The 15,935-nt window shown below is 43.4% G+C and overlaps 1 protein-coding gene across 5 annotated transcripts in view; it reads right to left on the bottom strand.

Annotated features, from left to right (window-relative positions):
• The window catches only part of IFNAR2 (interferon alpha and beta receptor subunit 2), an 86,726-nt gene that overhangs the window by 6,673 nt on the left and 64,118 nt on the right, over positions 1–15,935 (bottom strand). For 4 of the 5 annotated variants that reach the window (XM_021068453.1, NM_001204775.2, XM_021068450.1 and 1 more), the window contains 3 exon segments: positions 12,106–12,269; positions 9,563–9,725; positions 2,571–2,701 (listed from right to left, as the gene is read on the bottom strand). In XM_021068453.1, the coding sequence (XP_020924112.1) occupies positions 2,571–2,701; positions 9,563–9,725; positions 12,106–12,269 (458 nt within the window). 5 annotated transcript variants of the gene reach the window in all.

Raw genomic sequence — 15,935 nt, 5'->3', positions numbered from 1 at the left:
CTCATTCACAAAACAGAAATAGACTCACAGAGGTAGAAAACAAACTTCCTGTTACCAAAGGGAGTAGTGGAGGATGGGAAAGATAAATTAGGAGTTTGGCAAGATTAATATATACACACTCTACTATATATAAAATAGGTAAACAACAAGGACCTACTGTACAGCACAGGAAACTATACCTAATATCTTGTAATAACCTGTGACAGAAAAGAATCTGAAAAAGAATATTTATACATGTAGACTGAATCACTTTGCTGTACACTTGAAACTAAGACAACGCTGTAAATTAACTGTACTTCAGGAGTTCCCGTCATGGCGCAGTGGTTAACAAATCCGACTAGGAACCATGAGGTTGCGGGTTCGATCCCTGGCCTTGCTCAGTGGGTTAAGGATCCGGCGTTGCCGTGAGCTGTGGTGTAGGCTGGCGGCTACAGCTCCGATTCGACCCCTAGCCTGGGAACCTCCATATGCCGTGGGTACAGCCCTAGAAAAGGCAAAAAGACAAAAACAAACAAAATTGTACTTCAACTAAAAAAGTTTTAAAGAAAGAATTAGAAGAATTAAAAAAAACATAAAAAGAATACTACACTTTTATCACCTGTGGAGGGATATTTATTTAGGACTGTTAAAAAATTAGAAGAAGGGGTTCCTGCTGTGGCACAGTGGGTTAAGAATCCGACTGTCGAAGTTTCCACTGCGGCTTGGCAGATTAAGAACCCAATGGAATCTCTGTGAGGATTTGGGTTCACTCCCTGGCCTGGCTCAGTGGGTTAAGGCCCTGGTGTTGCCGCAAGCTGCAGCATAGGTTACAGATGTGGCTGGGATCTGGCGTGGCTGTGGCTGTGGTGTAGGCCTCAGTTGCAGCTCTGATTCAGCCCCTAGCCTGGGAACCTCCGTGTGCTGCAGGTGCAGCCCTAAAAAGCAAAGAATCCAACTGCAGCGGCTTGGGTTGCTGTGGAGACAAAGATTTGACCCTTGGCCTGGTGCAGTGGGTTAAAGGATCCGGTGTTTCTGTAGCTTCGTAGGAGGCTGCAGCTGTGGCTAGGACTCAATCCCTGTCCCAAGAACTTGCCTATCATGCAGGTGCAGCCATAAAAAGAAAAGAAAAAATTGGAAGAAGGCAAATGAGCTCAAACATAGAAAAACAAATTCCTGAATGAAAAAATTATAAAACTAATGTTGAAAGAAGGCAATGGGCAAGAGAAAATGAAAAATGATGGGGTGAACCAAAACATATGAGGAGGTTTTAGAGATATGTAAGATCAATACCCAGACTTGGCTGAGATGAAAGGCCCTGAGCAGGAATAATACACCCCAGGAAGCACAGAGAAAGCACAAAGTGGCTGGTTTCACTAATAATTAACACAGGAGTTCCCATCTTGGGGCAGGGGAAACGAATCCGACTAGGAACCATGAGGTTTCAGGTTCTATCCCTGCACCCGCTCAGTGGGTTAAGGATCTGGCGTTGCTGTGAGCTGTGGTGTAGGTCGCAGATGAGGCTCGGATGTGGCGTTGGTGTAGGCCAGCGGCTACAGCTCTGATTAGACCTCTAGCCTGGGAACCTCATATGCTGCGGGTGCGGCCCTAAAAGGACACAAGACAAAAAACAAAAAACAAAAAACACAAAAACACAAATAGGAGCAATGCTGAGGTCTGTTATACTATGATAAACAAAAGTAGTAAAAAATGATGAATATCAGCAGAACTTTGAAGAAATGTGTACACCTCTATGTTGACACTAGCATTATCAACTAATTCTTTATGCCTACTATTTATTTATTTTTGTCTTTTCTAGGGCTGCACCTGTGGCATATGGAGGTTCCTAGGCTAGGGGTCAAATCAGAGCTGTAGCCACTGGCCTATGATGCCAGAGCCACAGCAACGCAGAATCCCAGCCGTGTCTGCAACCTACACCACAGCTCACGGGCAACACTGGATCCTTAACCCACTGAGTGAGGCCAGGGATTGAATCTGCAACCTTATGGATACTAGTCAGATTCGTTAACCACTGAGCCATGACGGGAACTCCCTTTATGTCTTTATTGAAGATAAATTCACTTTGTGTATATATCCCACTGAAATAATTCAAACTAAGAAAATAATCCGTATCAAAATGTTTACTGCATTATTCACAATGGCCAAAGAAAGAAAAGAAATAAAAAAGAAATCAATCCAAATGCTGTACAGCTAGGAAACGGTTAAGGGACAAAAGATATATTAATAACATTGGAACACTCTGTGATTATTGAAAATCATATGTGGACAAAGCATAAAATGCAAAAGATATGTTTTTAGGAATAGAAAAGAACCCAGGGATAAAATAACCTTTTTTTTTTTTTTTTGGCTACACCCAAGACATATGGAAATTCCTACACCAGGGATCGAATCTGCATCACAGCAGCAACCAGAGCCTCTGCAGTGACAATGTCAGATCCTGTGCACCCCCAGGGAACCCCAACACCTTGTTGTTTTGAGAAAATGGGGTTTTCTTCTGCAAAATACTTAAGCATATAATAAATATTCCTAAGTAAAATGAAAAATAAAGAGAATTTAAAAAAAATGCTACATACCAAAACTTTGGGGAAATCATTTCTTAAGCATATATAACCAATCCGTTTCAGTGTCACTATGGTGCTTATGAAGACAGCAGCTATTACAAACAGAGTAATTATTCCTCCTAGTTTGGTAGATTCTGACGACTCTGTTGGCGAAAAATTAAAGGGCTTTATTTCAAAACAAATCCAATAAACAATTGCAGTTGGGAATAAATGAGCACTGATCAGGTGGTGGAGGGGTTTATCAAGGGAGCAAAAGTTGGAAAAACTATTGTTAAATACGAAAGAATGGAAAGTCATCCACATATACATTTAAAAAAAATGGTGAAAACAATAGATTCAGTTTTTGAAAGTAAAAACTTCGTCTAGTTGGTAATTATATCCTATCTCTGCAGTGTCTAAGATGGTAGCCATTCACCACGTGTGACCATTGAAATGTAAATTATCAAAATTGAAAAGGAGTTCCCGTTGTGGCGCAGTGGTTAATGAATCCGACTAGGAACCATGAGGTTGCGGGTTTGATCCCTGGCCTTGCTCAGGGGGTTAAGGATCCGGCATTGCTGTGAGCTATGGTATAGGTTGCAGATGCAGCTTGGATCCTGTGTTGCTGTGGCTCTGGCGTAGGCCAGCGGCTACAGCTCTGATTCGACCCCTAGCCTGGGAATCTCCATATGCCGCAGGAGTGGCCCAAGAAATGGCAAAAAGACAAAAATAAATAAATAAATAAATAAATAAATACTAAAAAATAAAAATAAAAAAACAACCCAACCCGTTTCTGAGTCACACTAGCCAGGTCTCCAGTGCTTGTTAGCATGCACCACAGATAGGAAAGAATGGAAAAAAGGCAGTTTGGATAAAACAACTGGGTCACTTTGAGGCTGACCTTGGGCCACACCAGGACCAAAAGCAGGGCTGTGCAAAGTTGCTATGTCCTATTAGGAGTTCTCCTGTAGTTCCTCACCAAAATTACTTTTGGAACATTTCAATTTTTGAATGAAGATAGCTTTTTTTCCATGAGTCCAAATGGACTGAGAAGAAATCAATTGTTATGTAACTAAGGTTCTCTTAAATTTCCAGAAAGACTTTTTATTAATATGAATCCTAAAACCACAGCCTCAGGCAATAGAGGAGAGAGAAAAGGAAAGATGGATGATATGTTTAATTTGTCTATCTATCAATCATCTATCTATCTACCTGTCTGTCTATCATCTATCGACCTGTCTATCATCTATCTTTCTGTCTATCATCTGTCTACCTGTCTGCCTATCTATTATCTGTCTATATATCTACCTGTCTGTCTGTCCATCTATCTATCTACATGTCTATCTATCTATCATCTATTTACCTGTCTATCATCTATCTATCTACATGTCTGTCTGTCTATCTATCTATCTGTCTTTCTACATGTCTATCTGTATGTCTATATATCTATCTACCTGTCTGTCTATCATCTATCTATCTACATGTCTATCTGTCTGTCTGTCTATCAGTCATCTATCTACTTGTCCGTCCGTCTGTCTGTCTGTTGATCTATCTTCTATCCAACTATTTATCTACCTATCTATCTACCTGTCTATCATCTATCTGTCTGTCTATCTATCATCTGTCTACCTGTCCGCCTATTACCTATCTGTCTGTCTATATATCTACCTGTCTGTCTGTCCATCTATCTATCTACATGTCTGTCTGTCTATCATCTATCTATCTGTCTATCTGTCTGTCTATCTATCTATCTATCTATCTATCTATCTATCTATCTATCTACCTATCTATGTTTTGGCTGCGTGCACGGCATGTAGAAGTTCCCTGGACAGGGATCGGGTCCGCGCCTCTGCAGAGACAACGCTGGGTCCTTAACCCAGTGAACCACAGCAGGAACTCTGGATCATTTATTTTAAAAGTCTTTCAGAGGACTAAAGAATGAACAGAAAGAAATTCAGTGAAGATCTGCGATCTTAGGTGGAAGAAGATTCACAAACCCACGCTCATTCCCATCGGACTGAAGGAAGGCTTGTCGTATCAATGGCAGTTCTACAATCAGATCTAGCCTAAAAGGCACAGCTTTATAATGCAAAATTCTTACATGTGTAGAATTTACATCCCTGAAAAGGACGCTGTGAACCAAAGTGATTGCTTTGGAGGAGCAATGACATCATGGGATTCCGACCCCACCCCTCTTCATGCCCCAGTGAATCACTTGAACTAGAATTTCAGTTTTAGGCTCTGCTTCTAGGAAATAAAAACAAGATGCCACCCTATTTAAAAGAGACCTGCTGTCCTCTACCTAACACTGCCCCTCCCCCACTCCCTGCTTATTTTTTTTCCCCATAGCATTTATCATCAATTAATATCCTACATACTTTTTAATCTTGTTTTCCTATCTCTCTATATTACAGTGTAAGCTCCGTAAGGTCAGGAATTTTCTTTTTATCTTTTTGGGTTTTTTTTTTTTTTTGGTCTTTTTCCATTTCTTGGGCAGCTCCCATGGCATATGGAGGTTCCCAGGCTAGGGGTCGAATCAGAGCTTTAGCCGCTGGCCGACACCAGAGCCACAGCAACTTGGGATCCGAGCCACGTCTGCAACCTACACCACAGCTCACGGCAATGCCGGATCCTTAACCCACTGAGCAAGGCCAGGGATCGAACCCACAACCTCATGGTTCCTAGTCGGACTCGTTAACCACTGAACCATGACGGGAACTCCCAAGGTCAGGAATTTTCATGTTTTATTCACTGTGTTATCCCTAGTATCAAGAAGAGAATCTGGCACATAGTAGACCCCCAATAAAGGTCTGTGAAAAGGTCCCTTAGGACCTTACTGAAAAAAATGCCAACCAATTCATGTAAGGTTTGACCAAAGGGAAGGCATTTCTGTAGATCTCTGGACTAAATCCCCCAGATCAGTACTGTCTTAAGATGTGTTCACTGCTGAGTCCCGGTAAGTTAACTCTGGTCATCCTTCTAGAATCCCTCGCCATCAAAACCTATCTGGTGCCTATATTTGGCTAGTTGGGCGTGGTTCACATGGCCAGTTTGGACAGTGACAAGGCCATCTAGTTCCTAAAGTTTCAGACAAGCATTGGGACATGAAATATTTGGGAGAGAAGCTGTACTTTAATAATTTGGGGTAATGATAAAAGGATGGAGGCTGATGATATACAATGATTTGCTCAGGGAAATAGGCAGTGATGGGACAGCATGCTGTCTGTGGCCTGACTATTTTTTTTGGAGGTGAAACAGAGAAACAGGGCGGACTGAGTTTGAGCAAACCAGTACCTGTCATGTTATACTACTCATCTGAGTTTTTACTCCTGTGACATTCTGACTTATAATAAGATATACAGAAGTGGGGCCTTTGTCCTCAATTCTGAAACCCTTGGAATTGCCTGTGATAAGAGCAAAGAAAGTGAAAGAAGCCTTTTTGGTTATTCATAACAAGTCCCTTTCAACCTCACTTGGTTTCTGTTAACCAGGTGACTTTTGGAAAGCCCCAGACCACTGCGGGGGTGGGGGGTGGGGGGGGGGGGGCAGTTGCCAGGGGAACCAACCTGGAGATTTAGAGGGATTAAACTTTCAGCCCAACCCCCTTGATCTTTAGGGAGGGGAAAGGAACTGGAGAAGAAATCACCAATGGCCAAGGATTTAATTGGTCATGTCTAAGTAATGAAGCCTCCATAAAACCCCAAAATGATAGGGTTCAGAGAGCTTCCAAGTTGAACAGGGAGAATGCCCAGAAAGGACATAGAGGTCCAAGCCCCCCCCCCCCCCCAACTACCTTGCCCTCTGAATCTCTTCCTTTTGGCTATTCCTGAGTTGTAACCTTTTCTTTATTCTTTCTTTTTTTAATTTTTTTTTAAATTTTTTTTGCTTTTCAGGGCCACATCTGCAGCATGTGCAAGTTCCCAGGCTAGGGGTCGAATCGGTGCTGCTGCTGCCCGCCTACACTATAGCCACAGCAACTTGGAATCCAAGCCACACCTGTGACCTGACCACAGCTCAAGGCAATGCCGGATCCCTGAGTTGTAACCTTTTCTAATAAACCAAGAATCTAGTAAGTAAACCATTTTCCCAAGTTCTGTGAGCCCTTCTAGCAAATTATCAGAGCTGAGGAAGGGTTTGTGGGAATCTGATTTCTGGCTGGTTGGTCAGCGTCCACGCGACAACTTGAACCTGCAATTGGCAAGTGAAGCTAGGCGCGGAGAGGGGCAGGCTTGTGGGATCTGATGCTGTCTCCAGGCAGATAGTGTCAGACATGAGTTAAATTGCAGGACACCGAGCCGAGGTGGAAGAAGAATTTGGGGTGGTAAAACACCTCCCCACATCCGGAGTACAGGAGTATTCTGTGAGCAGAGGGGAAATCATTGCTCCATTCAACTGGTTTTACAGTTCTGTTTGTTTATAAGATCATGGGATTATATTGGTAATAAAATCTGGCCTTTGTCCTTGGTTCTTGGCACAGCATCTCAAAAGCCCTCAGAATTTCCTCAGTGATAGGAGTGTCTTTGGGGGACCCTATCTGTGTTTACATGAATGAGCTGAACTTCTGGAATTTCTGGCCCTACCCCTGACCTCTAGGGAGGGGAGAGAGGCTGGGGATTGACTTAATCACCAATGGCCAATGATTTAATTAATCACGCCTACATAATGAAACGCAGTAAAAACTCTGGACGGCAAGGCTTGGGGAGATTCTGATCAGTGAACCTATTAAAGCACAGGGAGGGTGGTGGATCCTGACTCTGAAAGCACAGAAGCTCCTGCACTTGGAAGCTTCCAGACTATGTGTCTCTTCATTGGGAGGCTCATTTGTATCCTTTATAATCAAAGGGTAATCATAAGCAGAGCATTTTCCTGAGTTCTGTGAGTCACTGTAGTGAATTATTAAATCCAGGAACCTCTGCATTTGTAGCCAGGTCAGACAGAAGTGTGGGTAGCCTGGGGACCTAGGACTGGCAGTGGGCATCTGCAGTGGAGCAGTCTTGTGGGACTGAGCCCCTTAACCTGTGTCACCTCCCAGTAGTTAGTATCAGAACTGAATCGAAAAATAAAACTACCATACCATCCAGCAATCCTACTCCTGAGCCTCTATCCAGAGAAAACCATAATTCAAAAAAGATACAGGCACCCCATTGTTCATTGCAGCACTATTTACAATAGCCAAGACATGGAAGCAACCTAAATGCCCACCCCCAGAGGAATGGATAGAGAAGATGTAGTACATGTATACAATGGAATATTACTCAGCCATAAAAAAGAATGAAATAATGTCATTTGCAGTAACATGGATGGACCTAGAGACTCTCATACTAGTGAAGTCAACCAGACAGTGAAAGACAAATATCATATGATATCACCGATACGTGGAATCTAAAAAAAAAAGATACAAATGAACTTATTTGCAGAATGGAAACAGACTCACAGACTTTGAAAAATTTATGGTTACCAAAGAGGACAGGTGGGAGGGGAGGAATGGACTGGAGATTTGGGATTGGCATAGGCACACTGTGGTATATGGAATGACTGGCAAAAGGGGACCTGCTGTATCGCACAGAGCATGCTACCTAGAATTCTGTGATAATCTACATGGGAAAAGAATCTGAGAGAGAATAGATATGCGTAAATGTATGATTGGGTCACTTTATCGTATAGCATAAATGATCACAGCCCTGTAAATTAACTACACCTCAATAAAACTTAAAAAAAAAAAAAGAACTGAATTGAATCTCTGGACCCCTGGTTGATGTCGAGAACCAGTGTTAGAACACAAATATGTTAATTTGTTTTGGATTTACATTTTTGTATAGGTATAAAGAATCTTTATTTATTTATTTTTTTGCTTTTTAGGGCTGCACTCATGGCATATGGATGTTCCCACTCTGAGGGTCCAGTCGGAGCTATAGCTGCTGGCCTACGCCACAGCCACAGTAACACAGGATCGGAGCCTCATCTGTGACCTACGGCACAGCCCACAGTAACCCCTGATCTTTAACCCACTGACCGAGGCCAGGGATTGAACTCGAAACCTCATGGTTCCTTGTCGGATTCGCTTCTGCTGCGCCACGATGGGAACCCCCGGTATAAAGAATCTACATGGAGTTGTAGATTTGCCCACATTTAACTGGCATAAAAATGACTGAAGCTAAAGCCTTGAGATACTTTTTCCTTTAAAATGATCTCTGTGTCATTTGCCTGTGACAAATGACACTGCCTGAAGTTATAACAAACGCTGGGCACCTTGATGTGTCAGGCACAGGTTAGTGGCCCTCACTTCAACCACAAATGAGCCGTAGCACTCAGCCACTTCCTTCTAAGTCTCGTTTTCTTTTCCTCTGGTAGATCAGAACATTCAAGAAGCTCTCACTGGGGTTGGAAAATTCAGAAAGGCTTCTTTGGGGGCCATCTTTGTGGATTTTCACCTGTGGTAAAACATTTGGAGACGCAGGGCCTTCTCGAGAAAATAATCAGCAGTAGATGTTCCATAGCCTGATTGCTTTTGCTGCCAATTCCTCCCTGCGGAGGAAGGCTCAGGAGCACGCTGTTTACGGTTTAGATGCCTTGGCAACAGAAAGGCTTTTCAGCCTCATCTGTCCTGACAAGTTTCCCTTTCATCTGTGACTACAGCCACTTTTCCCGAGAGCCAGCCCACATCTACGAACCTCACCGCATCCATCACTCCACCCTTTGATACCTCTGCCGCTGCTTCAGCCGCCCAGCCTCCTCCAGCTCTTGGCTTGAATAATGGCCAAGCTAAGGGCACACAGAACTGACCGTGATCCTGGGTCCCTGAGATAAAAGCGTTTCCACGGCAGGAGAACTTGTGACTTTATCAAGGAAGTTACCTGCTTGTCCCCATGGTGGGGCAACATGAAAGGGACTCTACCAGGTGGGCGAGCCTACAAAAACATCTCTGGGATGTGCCTTTGTTGGAAGAAATACCTTTAGTGGCCCAGAACACTGAAAACTCATTAAACGGAGGAAAAGCAAGATGTGCATTTCAAAAACTGTCATACCTGATTCCCGTTGAATGAAGGTACATTTTAAAGGTGATCTATTGATTTTATTCTGGTCTTTAGGCTCAAAATAGACAGAGACACAGTAGTTTGTGTTTGGAATTAACTTGTCGATGACATAATTGAAATTTTCAGTGATGTTTCCCTTTATTCGGGGTTTATGCTGTAAAAAGGAGCAAAACATCAGGAAGACTTTTGAGTGAAGAATACCATTTAGAGGCAAAGCACTTAGACTGTCTTTGGGGATTTGTCTTCGGATCTTAAACAGGGTTAGAAATATCATAGGCTTTGCAAGAAAAAGTATAAGTCACTCAGGGCAAGCAATCTATCACTTGTATGACTGTACCTATAAACCCCCCCCCACACACATACACATGCGCATTATTTAAACCATGAAATCTAGCCTATCAACTTCCTTTTACAAATGAGGTGGAAAAGTCCCAATGAGGCAAAACTATCTCCATGATGTCATTTTGGCAAGACGAGCTTATCCAGCAGTAAGATCATCTCGCAAAAATAAGAAAATAAGATTATCCTATTTCATTAATGATCTGTGTCTACACTCCAGAAAGTGCTTTATATATACTAACTCATTTGATTAGCAAGAGTCTGCAAAGTTGGTGCTATGCTCCTTCTCCAGATGAGGTAACTGCAGCCCAGAGTGGTTAAGTAACTTCCTCAAAGCCACACAGCTTGTCTGTGGCAGAACTGAGGCTGATGTCTGGTGAGGTCTTCTCCCTAAAAATACTTTGCCTCTTCATCCCTAGCTCCTTCTCCATCGAAGAGATGAAATGAAGGTTCTTTCATGAAGAATAACTGCTGTGTAACGCTGAGTAGTTTTCCAAGTACATGCTTGCCCGTAGTTTTATAGATAAGGATTTGTAGCAGATCAAATACAGCCTTCTGTAATATTTTTTTTCCTATAAGTTTCAATTGGGAAGGAGAGAAGTTATTTTTTAACACTTCCCAACAAATGAAAAGATCTTGCGTGGGAAACACGCGATTAAGACAAAAAGGGACAGAAGCAGAAGGGTGGGCAGGCTCTCGCCTCTACGGGAAACTGCGAAGCGGTAGCTGAGAGTCAGAACATCTGTCTGTGCTGCACACCTGACATGGTCAAATGTGATCTCAAGTCAGCAATGCTTGCTTCCTGTTTCGGGTGGGTGGCCGAAAGAAGGCACCCTGCCTCTCTGCCCTGGGACTCTGTGCCCTCTCCCAGCTGTGACTCATGTTGGTCCAGCTCCCAGCCAAGGGCAACCCCTTCTCATGCCCATGATTTTCTGTCACCTCTCATCTCCTCCAGGATGCTGTTCCAGCACCCACCCCCCACCAACATTTTCCCTTTGCATATGAACATGTTGTCATTGTACCTATCTTTTTTTGTTATTTTTTTGTTGTTCTTTTTTTTTTTTTTTTTTTGCTTTTTAGGGTCACATCTGCAGCATAGGGAAGTTCCCAGGCTAGGGGCTGAGGACTGAATTGGAGCTGCAGCCAGAGCCACAGCAACGCCAGATCCGAGCCAAATCTTGGACCTACACCACAGCTCACAGCAACACCAGATCCTAACCCACTGAGTGAGGCCAGGGATCAAAATCACATCCTCATCGATATTAGTCGGGTTCATTACCCTTGAGCCACAAAGGGAACTCCCTTATTGCTCCCATCTTAAGCAGAGGCAAACTAATACGTATGGGATGGAGGAGTTTCCGTTGTGGTGCAGCAGAAAGGACTCCACCTAGGAACGATGAGGTTGTTGGTTCGATCCCTGGCTTCACTCAGTGGGTTAAGGATCTAGCATTGCCATGAGCTGGGGTGTAGGTCACAGATGTGGCTCAGATTCCACATGGCTGTGGCTGTGGTGCAGGCTGGCAGCTGTAGCTCCAATTCGACCCTTGGCCTGGGAACCTCCATATGCCGCAGGTGCATCCCTAAAAAGCAATAAATAAATAATAATAATAATAATAATAATAATACATATGGGATGGATAAACAGCAAGGTCCCACTGTACAGCACAGGGGCCTATAGTCAAGATCCTGTGACAAACCATAATGGAAAGGAATAGGAATAATACTATATATACGTGTATATATAACTGAATCACTTTGCTGTCCAGTAGAAGTTTACACAGCATTGTAAATCAACTATATTTCAATAATTTTTTTAAAGCCCCTCCTTGACGCACGCCACTGTCCCTCCAGCTACCATGGCATCCCTCTTCTTCCCTTTATAGAAAACTCTGGAGACTTCTTTCCTTCGGTGTCAAACCACAGTGAAGCCCACACCCTTCATTTTTAGGGGGTGGCTGCACCTGAGGCATGCAGAAGTTCCTGGGCCAAGGATCAAACTCCTGCCACAGCTGTGACCCGAGCCACAGCAGTGACAATGCCGGATCCTTAACCTGCTGCGCCACCAGGGAATTCCCAGCGACCCTTCAGTTTTAATTATTCAAATCATTCCAGATGTCTTTTTTTCTTTTTTCTTTTTAAGAGCGCCCAATGTATTCACTGTCAGAACTGGACTCGGAACTGTTTGGGCTACTTACCTTCTTCGCGATCCCCCCCGACGGCTTTTCGATGACTTGTACTAAGTAAAACTGTAATTCTTCCTCATTAAGTGTCTTGGAAACAACAGACTGAAAGTTCACATTCACATTGATGTGGTCTGTGAAACCAGCAACCTCAAAGTCTGGGGGGTCCAAAGACATTGCTTAAAAAACAAAACAAACCCAAGGTCAGTCAATGACAGCAAGATGGCAATGTTTCCATTGTCATGATACAACCAGACCTCTTTACAAAAGCTTTTTTTTTTTTTTTTTTCATGGGCCGCACCCATGGCATATGGAAGTTCCTGGGCTAGGGGTCAAATTGGAGCTGCAGCTGCCAGCCTACACCACAGCCACAGCAACGCTGGATCCGAGCTGTGTCTGTGACCTCTACCATAGTTCATGGCAATGCTGGATCCTTAACCCAGTGAGCGGGGCCAGGGATCGAACCCGCATCCTCAAGGATCCTAGTCGGATTCTTAACCTGCTCAGCCACAACAGGAACTCCAAAGCTGTCTTCTTTTTAATTGTTGTGGCCCTTGCTGAGGTATGGGTTATATATATTTTTTTACTGGTGAAAAACTGAGAATGATAAAAGTGTAGTGGTGTGTCTACTCTTACCACAAGAAATGGAGGACAGATTTGGAGGTGAAAGTCAGTACTTTGGCAATTTTCAGGTTGTATTCGAAATACAAGTGTGAAAATTCTATTCATAAGGGTGAGAATAGGAGTTCCCATGGTGGCGAAGAGGGTTAAGGATCTGAAGCTTAGGTCGAAGCTGCAACTTGGATTTGATCCCTGGCCTGGGAACGACCAGGTATCAGGGGTGCAGCCAAAAAGAAAAAGAAAAAAAAGAGTGAAAATGATTTCTTTTCATATAATAATACATAACCATTGCAGAAGCAGCAGAAAATACAGAGAGGCAATTGTCCTTGAATGGGGTTAATCATCTTTGCCGATGCTGTATGTGTGTGGATCTATACACGTATATAAACTAAACTATCGTGAACACACATACACACGCATCTCAAATCAAATCATTTGCACATTGTTTTGTGTGATATATGTTTTCACTTAACTAATAAACATATTAATGCAAGTTTATCTACGTTAAGAACTGCCCAACTATGGAGTTCCCATCGTGGCTCAGCAGAAACAAATCTGACGAGCATCCATGAGGACGCAGGTTTGATCCCTGGCCTCACTCAGTGGGTTAAGGATCCGGTGTTGCCATGAGCTGTGGTGTAGGTCTCAGGCGAGGCTCGGATCTGAATGTTGCTGTGGCTCTGGCGTGGGCCGGCAGCTACAGTTCCAGTTTGACCCCTAGCCTGGGAACATCCATATGCCACTGCTGCAGCCCTCAAAAGGCAAAAACAAAAACAAACAAAAACAAATCAAAAAGAACTGGCAAATATGATCTGTGGGTTAGATTTTGCATAGCCTGTGGGTTCAGAATGGTTTTTATTTTTGAAAGGGCTGTAAACAAATGAAGAAGGATATATGTCAGGGACCATATATGGCCCACAGAGTCTAAAATATTTCTTTCCTGGGAATTCCCATTATAGCTCAGTGGGTTAAGAGGTTAAGAACCTGACTAGAGTCCATGAGGATGCAGGTTCATTCCCTGGCCTCACTCAGTGGGTTAAGGATCCGGCGTTGCCCTGAGCTGCAGAGCAGGGTGCAGATGCGGCTCTGATCCTGCAGCTGCAGTTCCAATTCGATCCCTAGCTCGGGAACTTCCATATGCCACAGGTGCAGCCCTAAAAGAAAAAGTTAAAATAAATAAATAAATAAATAAATAAATAAATAAATAAATAAAATAAAGTATTTCTTTCTGGCCCCGAGAAGTTCCTGTGCGGCTTAGTGGGTTAAGGATCTGGCAATATCACTGCTGCATCTCCAGTCGCTGCTGTGGCAAGGGTGCCTTACTGTCCATATGCCACGGACATGGCAAAAAAAAAAAAAAAAAAAAAGTCACTTGCCCTGATCTCCATCATAATTTTTCACAGCTATTCTATCCCACTAAGTGGCTGTCCTATCATTTAACTGACTCATTCTATTGAGCATTTAGACTGGCTCTAATTTTTCTGACCAGAATCTACATATCATGAGTACTCGTAGAGCTCAATCTTTGCATTTGGCTGGAATCTTTTCTTTAGGACAAATTATTAGAGGGATTCTGGATTACAGCAGGCATGTGTTAAGGTTTTTAGATTTATGTATTTATTTTTATGGCCCCATCTGCAACACATGGACGTTTCCAGGCCAGGGACAGAATCTGAGCCATACCTGTGGCAACGCTGGATCCCTCAACTCACGGTGCCTGGTCAAGGATTGAACCTGCACCTCCACAGTGACCTGAACTGCTGCAGTTAGATTCTTAACCCACTGCTCCACAGTGGGAATGCCAAGGTTTTTAATACGTACTGCCAAACACCCTCAGAAAGGCTGTGTCAGCAGTTCCCATAGTGGATCATCGGTAACGAATCTGACTAGTTTCCATGAAGACGTGGGTTCGATCCCTGATCTTGCTTGGTGGGTTAAGTATCTGGCATTGCCATGAGCTGTGGTGTAGGTGGCAGATGAGGCTCGGATCTGGCATTGCTGTGGCTGTGGCATAGACCAGCAGCTACAGCTCCGATTCTACCCCTAGCCTGGGAACTACCATATGCCATGGGTTTGCCCCTAAAAAAAAAAAAGAAAAGAAAGGAAGAAAGAAAGGCTGTGTACACTCCCCGCATTTCCTCTAAATCTGGGTATTTACATATCATTACTATTTTCATATACATTCTTGAATGGTCTGAACACCATTTTCTTTAGGATGGGCTTTTCTTTTCTCTGTGGACATGCACACAAACAAGCAATTCCACAAGTCCAGAGAATCTCACAAGCATCTGTGTTTGTTCCAGTGGGATTCAGCTGTCATCACTGTGCTCAGCACGCATGCGTGGGTACACACCCACACAGCCCTCTCCAGGGAGCGGAAGCCGCATCTTTCTTTTGGAAACAGGCTGCAGATCAGGACACGGAAGAAGTGATGGAGCCTGGCTGCAGTAGTTAGGAAAACACTGGCCCAAAGAGTTGTGACAGCTCAGATAGAGGCTTTTTTTTTTGGTAAATTTAATGTTCTTTTTTTTAAAATTTATTTTTTATTGTTATTTCCCCCCACACATTTTTTCCCCCACCGTAGATAGAGCATGTACACATAATTTTGACTCCCATTGTCATGCTGCATTGTAAGTATCTAGACATAGTTCTCAGTGCTACACAGCAGGATCTTGTTAATGCCTACAGACTTTCTGCACCCCGTTCCCCACTTCCTGTCAGGTGTGAAAGAAAGCACAAAGCAGCAGCTACTCTATACCAGACCTGAACACAACACTGTCAATCAACTCTACTTCAACTAAAAATGAATTTTTAAAAAGTAACAGCTATGAATGTCCAAATGCCTGCTTTATACAGGCACTGAGTCCTCATCTGCAAAGGACAGGCTATCGTTCCAGTTTTCAGATAAGAAAACGGAAGCTCAGAGAGGCAAAGGAACTACTCCATGGGTACAGAGCCAGGAAGTAGCCGGGTCAGGAGATGAACCTAGCCCTGTGTCTAAAACACCCTTGCAGAACTTCCTAATTCGTGGCAATGCAAAGAATGACCGTTTTGGTGATGATAATGAAGATCATATTTGTTTTTTGTCTTTTTTTTTTTTTTTTTTTTTTTTGCTATTTCTTGGGCCGCTCCTGCGGCATATGGAGGTTCCCAGGCTAGGGGTCGAATAGGAGCTGTCACCACCGGCCTACGCCAGAGCCACAGCAACGCGGGATCCGAGCCAC

Source organism: Sus scrofa, chromosome 13 (genome assembly GCF_000003025.6).
Source record: "Sus scrofa isolate TJ Tabasco breed Duroc chromosome 13, Sscrofa11.1, whole genome shotgun sequence".
Classification (NCBI taxonomy): Eukaryota; Metazoa; Chordata; class Mammalia; order Artiodactyla; family Suidae; genus Sus; species Sus scrofa.
This window is presented reverse-complemented; position numbering and strand designations above follow the sequence as displayed.